The 15987-nt window shown below is 62.9% G+C and overlaps 1 protein-coding gene across 9 annotated transcripts in view; it reads left to right on the plus strand.

Moving 5' to 3' along the window:
* The window catches only part of BRD9 (bromodomain containing 9), a 25497-nt gene extending 11704 nt beyond the window's left edge, over positions 1-13793 (plus strand). For 2 of the 9 annotated variants that reach the window (XM_055554560.1, XM_055554559.1), the window contains 11 exons: positions 925-1035; positions 1577-1752; positions 2800-2932; positions 4446-4521; positions 5119-5214; positions 5603-5735; positions 7216-7405; positions 8854-8892; positions 9885-9984; positions 11331-11498; positions 13139-13793. In XM_055554560.1, the coding sequence (XP_055410535.1) occupies positions 925-1035; positions 1577-1752; positions 2800-2932; positions 4446-4521; positions 5119-5214; positions 5603-5735; positions 7216-7405; positions 8854-8892; positions 9885-9984; positions 11331-11498; positions 13139-13239 (1323 nt within the window). In that variant the 3' untranslated portion in view covers positions 13240-13793. The remainder of the gene's footprint in view (positions 1-924; positions 1036-1576; positions 1753-2799; positions 2933-4445; positions 4522-5118; positions 5215-5602; positions 5736-7215; positions 7406-8853; positions 8893-9884; positions 9985-11330; positions 11499-13138) is intronic. The other 7 variants (XM_055554561.1, XM_055554565.1, XM_055554562.1 and 4 more) reach the window with 7 other exon arrangements.
* The last annotated feature ends 2194 nt before the right edge of the window (positions 13794-15987 follow it).

Genomic DNA, 15987 nt, shown 5'->3' on the forward strand with positions numbered 1-15987 from the left:
AGGGGGCAGGTCAGGAAAGAAGCGGAGGAACCAGCATTTTACCCCCGTGAAGTGTGTGTGCTGAGTTCAGAAAGGATTACAGTTTGGCAGGCTTCTCATTCAAGCAAGTGAAGATTAATGAACAGTTACGAAAATTTCTCAAAGTTTTTAAAAATGATTCTTGGATTACTCAGCCATAAAAAAGAGTGAAATATTATTTCACTTTTGCAGCAACGTGGATGAAATTAGAGGTTATACTCAGTGAAGTGAGTCAGGCAAATGTTATATGGTATCACTTACAAGGGGAATCTAAACGATGATGTAAATGAACTTGTCTACACAACAGAAACAGACAGAACAGAGTGGCGGCTGCTGGAAGGGCAGGGCTGCTACTGCTAAGTCGCTTCAGTCGTGTCCGATTCTGTGTGACCCCATAGATGGCAGCCCACCAGGCTCCCCCGTCCCTGGGATTCTCCAGGCAAGAACACGGGAGTGGGTTGCCGTTTCCTCCTCCAATGCATGAAAGTGAAAAGTGAAAGTGAAGTCGCTCAGTTGTGTCTGACTCTTAGCGACCCCATAGACTGCAGCCCACCAGGCTCCTCCATCCATGGGATTCTCCAGGCAAGAGTACTGGAGTGGGGTGCCATTGCCTTCTCCGACTAGGGGAGAGCAAATCAGGGATCCGGGGGGCACAGACACAAACTGCTACATACAGGCGCTTACTGCGTGGAACGGGGCCGTGCACTCGGTGTCTTGATAGTAAGCTGTGGCAGAAAATGAGCCGAGAAGATCTGCATAAGTTAAAGGAAAGGTCTTCTTTAAACCGGAGAGCCACGCTTGCTCTCTGTGTGCCTCAGCGTCTCCCTGTGGCTTCTCCCGATAGGAGTCTTGAGGCTCTTGTCGTCTGTGTGGTGTTCCACATCTGGTGAATTGGCTCTTTTTCAGGCAGATTTCAAGCTGATGTGTGACAACGCGATGACATACAACAGGCCGGACACCGTGTACTACAAGTTGGCCAAGAAGATCCTGCACGCTGGCTTCAAGATGATGAGCAAAGTAAGGGGCCTCCGGTGGCTAGCGCCGGGCTGCGGCTGAGTGCTGCCGCCGCCTCCGCGGCTCCCACAGCTGAACGGAAGCTCAGTGAATGCCGTGCTCTGGCCACGCCCCCCGGCCTCGGCACGGGACCTCTGCTCTAGGGAGCCCCCAGCCAGCCGCCCTTGCAAGCACGCCCCTCCTCCAGACACACCCCACCTCTCTGCTCCTGCCCATGGCCGTGTCCCCAGCAGGCTCGGGGCGGAGCTCCAGACGCATGGGTCTCACTGGCTCACAGCCTGCCTCGTGGGTTTGTCGTGTGTGGCTGCCTCCCGGAGCCCAGTGCCCCGCCTCCAGCCCCAGGCCCCCCTCAGCCCCGTGAGCCAGGCTGCATGCGCCACGTGTCTAGGACCAATGCGGCCTCACCAGCCTCCGGGGGGCGCGCCCTGCCCCCGGAGGGTTAGCCGCCAGGCCGGGCGAGGCTGCGGCCACCCCCCCCTCGCTTCGTCGGTGCTGTGGCCGGAGGGAGAGGTCAAGCCCGCGGCTCTGTGCTTTCTGGTTCCAGGAGCGGCTCTTAGCTCTGAAGCGCAGCATGTCGTTTATGCAGGACATGGATTTCTCTCAGCAGGCGGCTCTTCTGGGCAACGAAGACACGGCTGCCGAGGAGCCTGTCCCCGAGGTCGTGCCTGTACATGTAGAGACGGCCAAGAAGTCCAAGCGGCCAAGTAGAGAAGTCATCAGGTAGAGCCGCCCGCCCGCTCGGCTCTGCGGGCACCGACGCCCTCGCTGCTGGTGGGGGCTGCGTTCCAGCCCGTCTTACTCCCGGCAGCTGGGACAGAGGCTCACCCTGTGTTCACACAGAAGCAGCCCTCCTCCCTGCCTGCGCGAGAGTGCCGTGGCTGTGGTGGCGGCCCCCATCCTGCCAAGAGTGTCAGGAGGCCCTGGGGTCAGTCGTGAGGGGCGCAGTTCTCCGCTCTGGCCCCCGCTCCCCGCGTGCTGGTACAGTGACGGGTCCTGTGAGGGAGTCACGGCCGCCCCCCCCCCCCACCCGCCCCGGGCGTCGGGGGCAGGGGCCGAGCCACCCTTACCGGCCACGCTCACTCTCAGTCCCGGGTGTGGCTCGCCAGGCCCGCTGCCCGGGCGCTGCTGCTACTGCGTCCTGGGAATTCTCGCTGGCCCTTCACTCCTGAGGGTCTCCTCTATGCAGGACGCGTGCTGGTGGCCAGGGCTCCGCGTCCCCGGCTCGGGGGCTCCGTTGCGCCATTAGATGACAGCTCGGGGCAGGGCAGGCAGGGGCCTGTCTCGCTCCTGCAGCTGGGGCCCTGGCTGTGAGGGGGCTTCCTGTAGACGTGGGACCCCAGAGGGCTCGCCCCACACTCACTGGAGGGGTTCCACCACTGTGCTTCTAGAGCCTTCCCCGAGGAGACCCCCTCCCTTGGGCGCTGGCAGCTGCCCCTCGTCTCTTCCGTCTCAGGGCACTCTGGGGCCTGGGGGCTGCTCACAGCCCAGCTCACTGCCAGCGCCGTGACCCTGCACGGAATTACTGCCACTGTTGGTCCAGTGCGTGAGTGACGCTGTTGCCAGCGAGGCTCCTGTCGCCCTAGACTGGAAGCTGGGGCTGAGACCCAGGGGCCTCTGCTTGGCCAGTGTTCACGCACTGTAGCCTGCAGAGGGTTAGGAGCGGAAGGGAGGGTGTGACGTGCGCTCTGTGCCCCCTGCTACCCACTCTGCCAGGCAGGCGGGCCTCCGGGAGGGCAGGCGTGACTCGTGCGTGTCCCCGCCTCACAGCTGTGTGTTCGAGCCGGAGGGGAATGCCTGCAGCCTGACGGACAGCACCGCGGAGGAGCACGTGCTGGCACTGGTGGAGCACGCGGCCGACGAGGCCCGGGACAGGATCAGCCGGCTGGTGCCTGGCGGCAAGGTAGCGCCCCCACGGGCGGCCGCGTCATCTGCCAGGCGCTGGCCTGTCAGGACGACCGAGCATCAGCGGTCATCGTGAGCGTCTGGCTGGAGCGCCGCCCTGTCCTGGTGCCGCTGTCGCTGGAGGGCTAGCTCCTCGTCCCGCAGCGGCCGCAGCCAGCTGGCCAGCTCCTGGGAGCGGGGTGGCATGTGGTGTGCAGGTTGCCGGCCAGCAGAGGGTTGCGCTCGGTCTCCAGGCCGAGGCCGAGCCCGACCTACCTCTTGGTGGCGGCGTGTCCTCTCCGTGTTCTCAGTGTCTGCGCCTCTGCAGTCTCCGTGGGTCTGACCAGGCGTGAGCTGGTCCTCAGGGCCCACCCTGCTCTGCACACCTCCTCTCTGACACAGGAGGCATCCGGTAGGCGTGGCGGGAACCATATGGGCGAGTGGCTTCAGATTTCCTGGTGATTGTTAGCAAGGACACAAGCAAAGTTAATCCTGGTGTTTTGTTTGACCTGGTGTGTCTAACATTCTGTTGTCGCAAAGCCTGTGTGGAAATCTGCCTGAGCTTTGTATTTACGCTAAGTCTGCAGAGGACGTGGTGGGTTTTACATAAAGAACCATGAAGTGGTCGCAGTTGGGATGTGTCGGGTTATATAAGACACATCGCGTTTTACGTCACCTGTTTTCTGCTGGTTTGTACATGCCTGCCGTGAGGTGTGAGGGCCCCGTGTGGTCACGTGGCAGCTCTCTGTGTCGAGTCTGGTCTGCGCTGTGGGGGCTCCTCAGCCCTGGAGTCAGTGTTTCCGCATGAGCACTGATTCCTCCCCCGTAAGGGTGTCCCGTCCTGTCTGGGCCCAGGTGCACAGGGTGCACTGGGTGCACAGGGCTGGGACGGCCACATCTGTTTGTGCCTCCGTCCGCGCGGCCTGCCCTGACTCACGTTCACCAAAGGCTGTGCATTCACATCGAAACCTGCAGGTCTGCCCACACCCGAGGGTCCTCTGCTCCTCACGGGCTCGTGACTGCAGCAAGGAGCCCTGCCATCGCCCACATCCCATCCCCGGGCTCCCCTGCACCGGCGCACGCGGCTGCTCCTGCCTGCGAAGGGGCACTGCTCCCAGGTGGAGCTCGGTTTAGACAGAGGCAGACTCCGTGTGTGTGGGGTGGGGCCTCTGGTCTCCTTGACCAGCCCCTGCCCCAGCTCGCGTTGGTCAGGCTTCCGGCTCCTGGAAAAGGCTGTTTCTGGGGTGTCGTTTGTCCTTGAAGCTCCTGGTCATGAGGGTCCTGGGAGCCCGGCTCAGGAGCTCCTCTGTGGCACACGTGTGCCCGGGGTCATGTGCTCACGGCATGAGGTGTGTCTGGTCTCTGGGGGACGGGGAGCTCTGTGGTTGTTCAGGGTTTACTCAGGACAGGCCGTTCTCAGCAGCCATGGTTCTCCTAGTCCCTCAAGGGCGCCCTGCTTTGGGGGAGCCCTGGGTGGGGCCTGGAGGCCGCGGGGGGTTGGGGGTGCGGGCGCTCAGGCAGCTCTCTTGCAGATGGGCTACCTGAAGAAGAATGGGGATGGAAGTCTGCTCTACAGCGTGGTCAACACAGCCGGGCTGGATGCTGATGGTGCGTGCCCGCCCCCTACCCTGTCCTGTCTGCTGACCGGCCCCGTCCCTGGTCTCCATGCCTTGGTGACATGTCCACGCCTTGGTGACGTGTAGATGGGGCATGGCCCATCGCCCACGTGGCAGGATGCCAGTGTGGTCAGGGGTCCTCTGTGGGTGCGGAGGGCAGGAGCTGACCACTTTAACCATCAGCTGGAGTGAACCGTAGCGTTCTCGATAAAAGAGAGCAGGCAAGCTGGTTCCACTCCGAACGCGAGGTTGAGGTTCTGATGGGGACATGGAGACCTCTCAGGCCCCAGTCCCCGTGGGAACCACCCACAGGCCTGTCGGGAGGCGGAGGCGGCTGTGTTGCTCTTGCAGCATGTGGACTGAGGTCTCGGAGGCGGGGTCCGTGGCGTGAGTTGGGGTTGTGTTGCCGTGCGGTGAGCCGACCGCTGGCTTTCCACTCAAACCGCGGGCAGCCAGGGTTTCAGGGCGGCTGCCGGGTGTGTAGACCTGAATTCAGATCGTCCTGGGGGCCACCAGGCTGTGCTTCCACGTGCCCCCACCGCTGCATGCAGCTGGGGGCCGCCTGCTCACGGCCCTGGTCCCCTTGCAGAGGAGGAGACCCACCCAGTGGACCTGAGCTCGCTGTCCAGCAAGCTGCTGCCTGGCTTCACCACGCTGGGCTTCCGGGAGGAGCGGAGGAGCCGAGGTAAGACCTCCCCCCCACCAACCCCACCCAGCGGCTGCCCCGTCAGGCCCAGCTCTGGGGCTGATCACACTCTGGGGGTCCCAGGAGGGGCAGGAGCTGGAGCCCAGAGGGCAGGACTCGCCTCCGCGTCGGCCAGTGTGGGGCCCCCTCCCCGCGCTCAGCTGCCCTCCACGCGCTGGTGGTCCAGTGACACCATTTAAAGGTCCTCCAACAAAGTCACGATTCCTCCACTTGGGGGTCATGATGCTGTAGGCAGCGGAGAGACCCCCCGCCTGGAGGTTACCGAGAAGTCGGTGCAGAGGGCACGTGGGCTCCGCAGGGGGCCTCCGTGGTCCCTGGAGATGTGGCCCGCATGTGTGTCCCTCACGTCGGCCCCCGCACCCCCCAGTCACCTTCCTCTCCGGCGCCAGCACCGCGCTGTCCACGCACAACAACTCCGTGTTCGGCGACTTGAAGGCTGACGAGCTGGAGCTGCTGTACTCGGCCTACGGAGACGAGACGGGCGTGCAGTGCGCGCTGAGGTGGGTGGGCTGCCTAGCGTCTGTGGCGGGCTGCAGGCCGTGCTTGTGTTCAGTAAAATGACTGGCCTCTGCTAGTGACCTCGAAGCTCAGGTGACTGGACCAGGTTTTTAAGGGGATGACGATCCAGGCCGGAGCCTGCAAGAGCCTGGTGTGACCTTCCGTGCTCCGGGGAGAGCCAGGGTCACGGCCTTCCAGGGGCTCTCGCGCCCGTGTGTCGGCTCAGGCAGCCAAGACCAGGTGTCTGCGACAGCACCCGCGTCCTGGAGGTGGGATCCGAGCTCCTCCTGAGGCCTGGCTGCTCGGTGCAGACTCTGTCCTCCTCAGCCCCTCCCCCGAGTCCTTCCCCAGCGTCTCCCTCCCCCCAGCGTCCTCCCCCAGGATCCCCCCCCCAGCGTCCTCCCACCAGCATCCCTCCCCAGTGTCCTCCCCACAGCGTCCTCCCCCAGCTTCACTCTGCGTCTTGAGCTCCTTTGCTCTGGAGACACTGAGGGCCACCCTGAAGGCTTCATTTTAACTGAATTCCCTTTAAGGCCTCCGTCTGCATGCACAGCTGTGTTATGAGGTGCAGGGGGTCACGGCCTCAGTGTGTGATGTTGGGGACACAGTTCAGCCTCAGTTGTGACAGGTGTGGTGTACAGTTAGTGATCTGGTATTGCACCTCGGTGGAATGGGATTTGTGTTTTTTCATTCCTGAGAGAAAAGAGGACCATTTCTCAGAATTTGGTTTTTACGCGGGGACCGTGAGAGCTGTGCCGGTCGGGGAGAGATGGAGGCTTCCCGTGTTAGATCTTTGTCTTACTTCAACACGACGTGCAGCGTGTGTGAAGAACACAGGGATCAGGTAGCTCCAATACGATCAACGAGCAGCTGACCCCAACATTTGTGTGAAAACAGCAAGTAGAGGAGGAAGACCAAGAGGAAGGTGTGGTGGCCGAGGGTGGCCTCCCAGGAGGTGACCCTGTGTCGTCCTGCCCCAGTGCACGGCTCTGGGGCCTGCTGCCCCTGGTCCAGGCAGCCGGCGCTGGGCACGGAGTCCAGGCAGCTGTACGCTGGGCGCAGAGTCAGGCCCACAGCCGTGTGAAGGCTTTGCCGTCAGGGCTCCTTCAGGCCTTGGCCTGGCTGTGCTGCTTGGTCTGTGGGTTCTGCTCCTGGCTTCTGTTCTCAACTTGTGGCATGGTTTGGGATTTTCTCACTTTGTTATGGTCCAGAATTACCCCAGAGGTGCTCCCAGCCCACCCAGTGTGGAGCCCTCCGTGTGATTTCTCCTTAATCTCCTTGTGTCCCTGAACCCGAAAGACTTGAGTGCTCTCATAAAGCGGGCGTGAGGGACTTAGGTGTGCAGATGCGTGTCCTTTCTTTTCTTGTTCTGGAGTCACTGCTGCCCACCCCCCGCCTGCCCCATCTGGACCTCGGGGGTGGGCAGCCAGGGCGGGGGGGTGTGGAACGCAGGTCCCAGCCTGCTCTCGCGGCCCCCTCCAGCTTGCAGGAGTTCGTGAAGGATGCTGGGAGCTACAGCAAGAAGCTGGTGGACGACCTCCTGGACCAGATCACGGGCGGGGACCACTCGCGGATGCTCTTCCGGCTGAGGCAGGTGGGCGCAAGCCCCAGCAGCCGCCAGATGGGAGCTGGGAGTGTGTGTGAGGTGACCCGGAGCTGTTCCTCCCCGCGGGTCGGTTACCTTCCAGGGAAACCTAAGAAGGATGCCCTCGTCTGGCACATGTTCTTCATCCCTTTTTAGACCTGCCTTTCTTCATCAGCTGTCACCTTCCGTTGTCCTGAGAAATATCCTTTAACCTTACAGAACCTTTTTCTTTATCTGAAAACTGTCTTCATTTTACCTTCATTTTTGGAACTTGTCTTTCTGGTGTGGACACCTGGATCGACGTTTTAGCCTCTTTGTAGAGTGATGTCTGACTCACCTTGTGTCTGAGAAAGTGTCTGCAGTCACTTTTATTTTTATTTTCCATTTGTAGTTTGTCTTTTTTGGTCAAGATCAGGATTGGCAAACTTTGGCCTGTGAGCTAACAATTTTTTTTTTTTTTTTTTTTTTTTTTACAGATTTTGAGTGTTTTAGAAAGTAGAAATGGAGAGCGGGCCACACCCTGTGCCTGACCACAAAGCCTTGAATGTTTCCTCTCCAGCCATTTTGTTTGTTTTTGTTTACAGCACTAGAGAAACATTTTAACTTCGTTCTTTCACATGTAACATTCCACTTTTCCCAGCACTACTTATTGAATAGACTCTCTTCTTGCACTGGAAGAGTTAATATTGTTAAAGTGGTCATACTCTCCAAGGCAATTCATAGATATAGTGCAGTCCCTATCAAAACATCAATGGCATTTTTCAGAAAGTTAGAACAAATGATTTTAAAGTTTACATGGAGGCACAGGAGACCCCAAGTAGCCAAAGCAGTCTTGAGAGAGAGCCTGGGGGTATCACTCATGCAGATTTCAGAGTGTACCACTGAGCTGCCGGAATCAAAGCCGTGCGGTGCCAGCAGTGAACTAGCTACATAGTCGAGTGGAGCAGGATAGCCCAGAAGGAAGCCCAGACGCATGCGGCTAGCTCAGGGCAGAGGAGGCAAGAAAGCTCTGAGCACTTTACTGAATGTGGACTGAGCAGCACAGCTTCAGACCGTTGTTGTTTAGTCTCCATCGTGTCTCACTCTGTGACCCCATGGGCTGCAGCCCTCTAGGCTCCCCTGTCCTCCAGTGTCCCCTGGAGTTTGCTCAGACTCACTTCCATTGAGTCGGTGATGCCATCCAGCCATCTCCTCTGCTGGTCTCAGCACCCTGCCTCCCCCGCAGCCGGGTCAGCTGTCCTCCGGGTGAAGCCCCAGCCCAGCGTCTGACTGCCCTCTGTTTCCCACCCCTGGGGCTGCGGGTACATCCTGAGGGCTCTCGCGCCTTCATGGCCTTCTCGCCCCGGGTGGTCTCGTGGGTGCCCAGCCCGCCGGGGGTCTCAGCTGGTCTTGTGCAGCAGGCTCACTCTGGCTGCGGCCCGTGAGGCCCGCTCGGGTTGCGGGCGGGCCTGTCCCAACTATGGGTGAGAGAGGGTAAGCAGGTCCGCCTGGATACAGCTGCTGAGAGACTGGCTCCTGTCTGTGATTCTTTGTAGAGGAGAAGCGTTCCGATGAAGCCTCCGGATGAAGTGAAGGTGGGTTCCGTGGACAAGTTACAGCCAGTAAAAGCCTAGTGGTTGAGGCCCCGTGAGGATGTTCGTGTGGCCTTTGAGACAGCGCGAGTGGGAGGAGCTTCAGTCCCTTTGCTGAGGAGGAAAGTGAGGTAGTCACCGTGACCTGCCTGAGGTTGTGCAGCCGGCAGGGGCTCCTCCCAGGGGTGGGCTCGCTGGTGGGCAAGGGCAGTCAGCAGGGACAGCCTGCGGCCTCGCCAGCTCCTGAGGACGCGGTCCACCGCCGCCTCTGCCCCGCCCTGTAGTGACCAGGAGCACGTTTGGCCCCAGCTCTGAAACTGCCTGTATGGGCAGCGGCACTGGGACTGGGCCGGGCTGTGGGGGTCACCAGCCTCCCTGACGGGGCCTCGCGGGGCAGAGGTCAAGGCAGGTCAGGTGCCCGTCAGACGGGCCCTTGACTGACGGAGATTGGAGAGGGTGCCGGCCGAGGGCACGTGTCTGCCCGGGTGTGCCGGCGGCCAGGCGTCTGCTTGGTCTCTGTCTGGGCTTTGCGACACGTGTGGTGTTCGGCACCGGCCCCACATGGCTCGCGAGGATCTGGGGCGGGCTGCAGCCGCCGGAGCCGGGACCCCCCGACCCCGACTGGCCCACAGCAGGGCCCCTGCGGGTCAGCCCAGAGGAGACAAGGACCTGCCACGCTGTCGAGTTCCCAAAGGAGCCTGGCCTCGAGTCCTGGGTGTCTCCCTGGAGACCGCCCCCCCCCCCCCCCCAGCATCTGTGGGTCTCTCCCCAGTCTCCCTAGCGCCCATGGGTCCCCGGGGACCAGTGCCCTTCCCAGCTCCTCCAGGTGGAGGTTTCCTGGGGAGCCCAGGCCCTGTGGTCCCTGGGCTACGGCACAGTTCCCTGTCTGTGGGCTCCTCACACAGACAGGACACAGCCGGCCCAGCCTCCGTTCCCTGGGTGGTGGGCACCAGCTCGCTGTCTCTCCTCCGTCTCACGTGGCTTGTCTCCCACAGGCTGGGGACCCTCTCGGGGACGGCAGCTCCACGCTGGACTTTATGGCCATGAAGCCCTACTCGGACGTCTCCCTGGACATCTCCGTGCTCGGCTGTCTGGGTAGGTTGTGCTGGGGACCGTGCTGTGCCTGTTCCTGGGAGGGTGGCTCGACCCAGCCCAGCCCGTGGGCCCTCGAATGAGTACCCCCCCCACCCAGCCCCCTGTCCTCAGGACCCCCTCCACCCCACCCAGCCCCTGTCCTCAGGACCACCCCCCATCGTCAGGACCCCCCTGTCCTCAGGACCCCCCCCACCTGCTGTCCTCAGGACTCCCAGTGGCTCCCGGCAGGGCTCGCCAGGCTCTCTCTGATCTCTGGCCCCATCCCTGGGTCCCCTGGTCCAGTGGGCAGCGGGGAGCTCCTGCCGTGGCCACCGTGGTGCTGCATCGGCGTGCTTGCCGCCATCACGGCGTGTGCCCCCAGGAGGGCCTTCTGCCCTTGTTGGCCCTGTATGTGGGCCCTGCCCTTACGGCCCCTTCAGACCTACTGACATGTGGAGTCTGCAGGTGGTCATGCTCGTGGCTTGTCCCAGCAGACAGACCAGGGCCCTCCAGGGGGGCACGCTTGGGGAGGAGGCGCTGCGGGAACCAGCATCAGTTTGCCGAGCCCTGTTCCCATGGAGTCCCTGGCAGCGAGCGTGGCCCATCACCCACTGCCAGGCGCGGCCCCAGCCCCGGGAGGAAAGCAGGCAGGGGCCCGGTGGGTCCTCTGTCCCTCGGGTGCGCCAAGGGCCGCCCGCCGGCTCTCCTCCCGCCGAGTCTACCGTTTCCTCTCTCGCGGTAATCGGGTTGTCACCAGCCCTGTTTGCTCTCTGTCAGGTCTGTTCTTGCGCTGCGTCTCTTTGCTGTGCCCGGGCCCTGGGGTTTATCTTGAACGTGGGGGGTCTGATTGTAGTTTGTCCCGCGCTCACCTGGACCTGATTCGGCCCATCTCCCTCGAGGCATGTTTTCTCCGCTGGTCTCCAGCTGGGGCGGACACGGCCTTGCGGGCCCCAGTTTGTTGACCCCCAGCTTTTCTTGCGTCTTCCCTCCTCCTCCCATCACGTGTCCTTTCCCTTCTGAGGATGCTGTGGGTCCCGGTCGCCGCCCCTATGTCTCGTTTGCGATGTCCCCTGGGGCTGAGCCTCCCTGCTTCCCGCCCGCCGGCTCTCCGTGGGTCCGCCATGCGGGTGCTGCCTGATGCCAGCGCAGAGCCCCGTGTGGCGTTCTCCCGGCCTCCTCAGGGTGGGGAGCCACTCGGCGCAGGGGAGCGTGGCCCCACCATTATGGGGAGGGTCCTGCTGGGCCGTCGGGGGGCGCAGCCAGTCGTCCAGTGTGCGTCGCCCCCCTCTGCGCAGGGCCTCACACGGCATGGGCCCGGCTGGGCAGTGGTGGGAGAGCCTGGCCCAGCCCCATCTCCGTGTCCTCAGGGAAGGTGAAGAAGGAGCTGGACCCCGAGGACGGGCACCTGAGCCTGGACGAGACGACGAAGCTCCTGCAGGACCTGCAGGAGGCACAGGCAGAGCGCGGGGGCTCACGGCCCTCGTCCAACCTCAGCTCACTGTCCAACGCCTCCGACCGGGACCAGCACCACCTGGGTGAGGCCTGCCGCGCACCGGCATGGGGGCCTCAGGAGTAGCTGGGAGGCCGGGGGCCAGCGGGCTGGGCCAGGTCCAGGGGTGCTGCAGGCCCCCACAGGGGCTCTGGTCGGGCGGCTGCACTGGGGAGAGGTTGGCGTGGAAGTCAGTCTTGTGAACTAGGGGCTTGGCCTTAAGATGCTGGGTCCATGTTGGGAAGAGCCCCAGCCTGTCGTGTCCAAGCCGTGGACCCCATAGCGTCATCGAGGAGGGAATGTTGGCTACTTCTTGCTTCTGGTCCTGAAGCACTGTGCTCCTGCCCGGCCCTCGTGGCGGGTCATGGGGCCCTCGGTGGCGGAGGGGCACGGAACATACCTCGGGGCCCTTGGTGGAGGTGGAGGCCACAGGACCTCAGGTCCCTCGGTTGGGGGTCATGGGACCTCGGGGCCCTCGGGGGGGGGGGGGGCGGCACGGGACAGACCTCGGGGCCCTTGGTGGAGGTGGAGGCCACAGGACCTCGGGGCCCTCAGTAGGGGGGGGCACGGGACAGACCTCAGGGCCCTCGTAGGGGGTCATGGGACCTTGGGGCCCTCGGTGGGGGGGACATGGGACAGACCTTGGGGCCCTCGTGGAGGGTCAAGGGACCTCAGGGCCCTCGGTGGGGGGGGCACGGGACAGACCTTGGGGCCCTTGGTGGTTGTGGGGAGAATGGGACAGACCACGCGGTTGTCTGTGCGGGGGGCACAGGCCCTTAGTGGGGGGCACAGGACAGACCTCGCAGTCCTTGGTGGGGGTCATGGGACCTCAGGGCTCTAAGTTGGGAGGGGCACACCACCGTCCTTGGTCGGGAGCTCCCGTTTGCACATGAGGGTGGGTGGGTGGTGGGTGGCGACCCCACCAGGACAGGAGCAGACGTCATCTGCTGGCCCCTTGAGCACGCTGTTTGCGTCCTCAAGGTCCTGCGTCAGATCCAGACACAGCACTGAACTTCCCTTTCTGCGGCCCTGACATTTGGGGGAGGGGAGGGGAGCGATCAGCTGCAGACCATTGGCTGAAGCTGTCCAAGTAGAGGACCGGCATTTTGGTCCCATTAACCTGGTGATAAAAGCATGTGAAGAGGTTCCATGTGACTCTGGGGTAGCTCCCAGCTATGAGGATCCCAAGGTCCTGGTGGACTCAGGGTGACGCTGGGGCTCCTCAGGGTCTGGGGTGTCCAAGGAGCCCGATGGGGTCCTAGTGGACTCGGTGACCCTGGGGCTCCTCGGGGTCTGGGGTGTCTGAGGAGCCTGATGGGGTCCTGGTGGACTCAGGGTGACCCCAGGACTCCTTGGGGTCTGGGGTGTCTGAAGACCCCGAGGTCCTGGTGGACTCAGGGTGACCCTGGGGCTCCTGGGGTCTGGGAGTGTCCGAGGACCCCCGGCCCAGGAGCTGCCTTCCTGCAGGATTGCCAGCCCTGCTGTGTGGAGGCTCAGCCACGCCCTCCCTGGGGCCCTTGGCCACGCCCTCCCTGGGGCCCTTGGGTGGTCTCTGCCCTGGGTCCGGGGCTCTGGCTGCGCCATAGGCCCAGTTGGCCGCAGCCACAGGACATGTGTCCAGCCGGGCCTCCTGGGCAGAGTGCGTGGCAGCGCTGTGCTGACATGCCCCCCCTCCCGTCACTGCAGGGAGCCCTTCTCGCCTCAGTGTTGGGGAGCAGCCGGAGGCGGCCCACGACCCGTACGAGTTCCTGCAGTCTCCGGAGCCTGCAGTCTCCACAAAGCCCTAGCCTGTACACGGCCTTTGGTGGTTTTGTACTTTGCAGTTTTTATTTGCATGTACAGAGTTTTTGTCATGAGACAAAGACTTCATCTGTCCCCTTTGGCCTGCGGGAGCAGCCCCGGGGAGCTGGTGAGTCGTCTGCGATCACGTCGGCTGCACTCGCATGTGGGGTGTCCGTGGACAGCCCTGTGCATCCTGGGGTGGACGTCACTTATAAAGGGTGTGTGAGCAGATTCTGTGAAGCCGGTGTAGTCTGTCTCTGGGCTGCTTGGTGGCGGGGACGTCCCTCTCAGTGCCCGTGTAGACACACTATTTAGTCTGCGTCCTCGGGGAGTGGACGTGGCTGAGTCCTGTGTGTACCCCGCTCCACTGAGCCCATGTCCCCACACTGCTGGGGCAGGTCACGGTGGGGGCCATGTGGGGAGCTCTGTTGGGCAGTGGCCCGTCCTGTGGCTGCAGCCGCGGGTCACGCGTTGGAAATGCTTTGTTCTGGATGTGTTTACTGGATGCCTGTTTGTATCTGCAGATTGTAAATACGGATCTTAATAAAAAGAAACAGTGTCATTGCGTGCATCATTTATAGCCCGGCCAGGTGTCCCCTGTTGACTCACTGCAGACCCTTCACTTCTCACTCAGCTTGATGGCCTTCCTTCTTCCTGGTGCCATCTCCTGCTGTCCCCCGCCTCCGGCCCGGATCTGGGCACCTCAGTGGTGTCCAGGGTCACGTCCGCTCCTGCACAACTTTCTGCTCTGTTTTCCTGCCGTGAAACAGAAGGTTGGCGCCTCCGGAAGCTCCCTGGCCGCTGGGTAGACCTGGCGGCAGCGCTTGTGGCTGGTTGAGCTCATCATCCCTCAGAGTCCCATGGGTGAGGGGCTGGGGTCTGTGATGCCCTCGGTGTGGCTGCACATAAGCGTTTCTGGAGAAGCGTGTTCTGTGCAGGAGCCCGTGATGACGATCATCTTAACCAGAGAGCACTTCCCAGGACATGTGAAGACACTGACCAGCAGCTGGCGGAGCTGCTGTGAGCGGGAGCCGTGGTGCCCGGGACCCCCGAGCCCGGCCCCGCAGAAGGGGAGAGCGTGGGTGCGGGCCACTCTGCTGGCTGAGCTCTGTCTCAGTCTCCCGGGACCCGTGAGCCCGGTCCCGCAGAGGGCGAGAGCGTGGGTGTTGGCCGCTGCTGGCTGAGCTCTCTCAGAGCTCAGCCCTCGGGGTGGGGGGAAAGTGTGGGATGCAGGCCTTACACTCTTCCTGCGGGGGCTAAGCTCTGCTTTCAGTCTCCAGAGATCACGGCTGCAATGTCTCCGAGGCCTCTGCTGCCTGTGGGCTGGGTCTTGGGGTCAGACCCTGGGTCTCGGGGTCAGACCCTGGTGGGTGCCTGATTTTCTGCCGTGGATCTCGCTGGCAGCTGTGGACTCCGGGCAGCACCGTGGACAGCGGTTGGAGCTGCCTGCCTCCCTGGAAGCACCTTCTGGGGGAGGTTCCTGCTCTCAGGCCTGCCCGTGGGCGGGCACTGTGTGCAGAGGCCCTGGAGGTGGGCACCAGTCCCCCCCTCACCCCCTGGGGCTCCCGGCTGATGATCCCAGGTGGCGTCTGGCTCTCGCATGCCTGTCTGCTTGTGGTCAGCTGGGGTTTTGGAGGAGCATCCCCATCACCCAGGGGCTGCTTTGCTCCAGGACAGTGCTGTTGGGCCAACGGCATGTGAGGAAACTGAAGCCAGTGAGCGAGAGGTTGAGGCCAGGCAGCTGGGGGAGCAGGGCCGACCAGGAGCAGAGTCGGCCTGACCAGCCCCGCCCCGCGGGAGGCCCCAAGCCCTGGAGGAGCCCCCTCCTCACCGGCCTCCCGCCCACCCAACTGCCTGCAACCCGCTGGCTTCTGCCTCATGCCTGTCCATCTGGACCAGGCCCAGAGGACCAGGGGGAGGCCAACCCGATCCCCATGGGCATCAGGCAGCAGGGCTGGCACGCTGCCTGAAGGAGGCCAGCCTGCCTTCCACTGCTGATGGTGCCCTGAGGGGTGACTCCCCAGGGAGGCTGGAGGCCGTGGGATGCCACCTCTGTGGATGGAGAGGGACACGTCCCCATCTACCTGCCTTCCCCAAGGGAGGATCGAGATCGGAATCCGCCACATCAGATAGGAGTCCTCAGACCCGACGCTGAGGACCAGGCGTTTCTTGAGCTTAGAAATCGAGACCCTGTGGGGTGAGGCGGAAGGCGAGAGACCCCAAGACCAGAGCTGAGCGTCGTGGTGTGAGCCGCCTGCTCGCCATGGTGTCCACATGCCTGCACTCCCCACTCGCCATCTACTGTGGCCCTTCTGCAGCCAACAAGTGGGCAGCCGGGGGCTGGTCAGGCCCAGACAGAGGTGCCCACAACCCTTGACAGAGCCCGGCATCTCGGCTCCAGGGTCAAGCGTGAGGATGAGGTTGGGGTGGACACCTTGGCCACCCCCGGCCTGAAATGCTGAGGCAGCAGGTCAGGGGCCTGAACCCACTGCCTTGTCACTAAAGGCTGAAGTTCTCCAGGCTCAGGTGCGGGTGGTGAGGGTCCGCCAGGGGCCCTGGGCCTGCCCCTCCCCCGCTGCCGTGATGCGGAGGGGCCGCCTTTATGATGCGTCTTGGGTCCTGTCTCTCATTTGGGCCTGGGCTGAGTGAGAGGCGCCTGTGCTTCCCCAGCTCACCGGGGACCTGAGAACCGAGAGGAGAGTGTGCTCCGCGTGCTCGTGGCTGCGCCTTCCGGCCGCGAGGGAGGTGGGTGC

This window comes from Bubalus kerabau, chromosome 18, assembly GCF_029407905.1.
Source record: "Bubalus kerabau isolate K-KA32 ecotype Philippines breed swamp buffalo chromosome 18, PCC_UOA_SB_1v2, whole genome shotgun sequence".
Taxonomy (NCBI): Eukaryota; Metazoa; Chordata; class Mammalia; order Artiodactyla; family Bovidae; genus Bubalus; species Bubalus kerabau.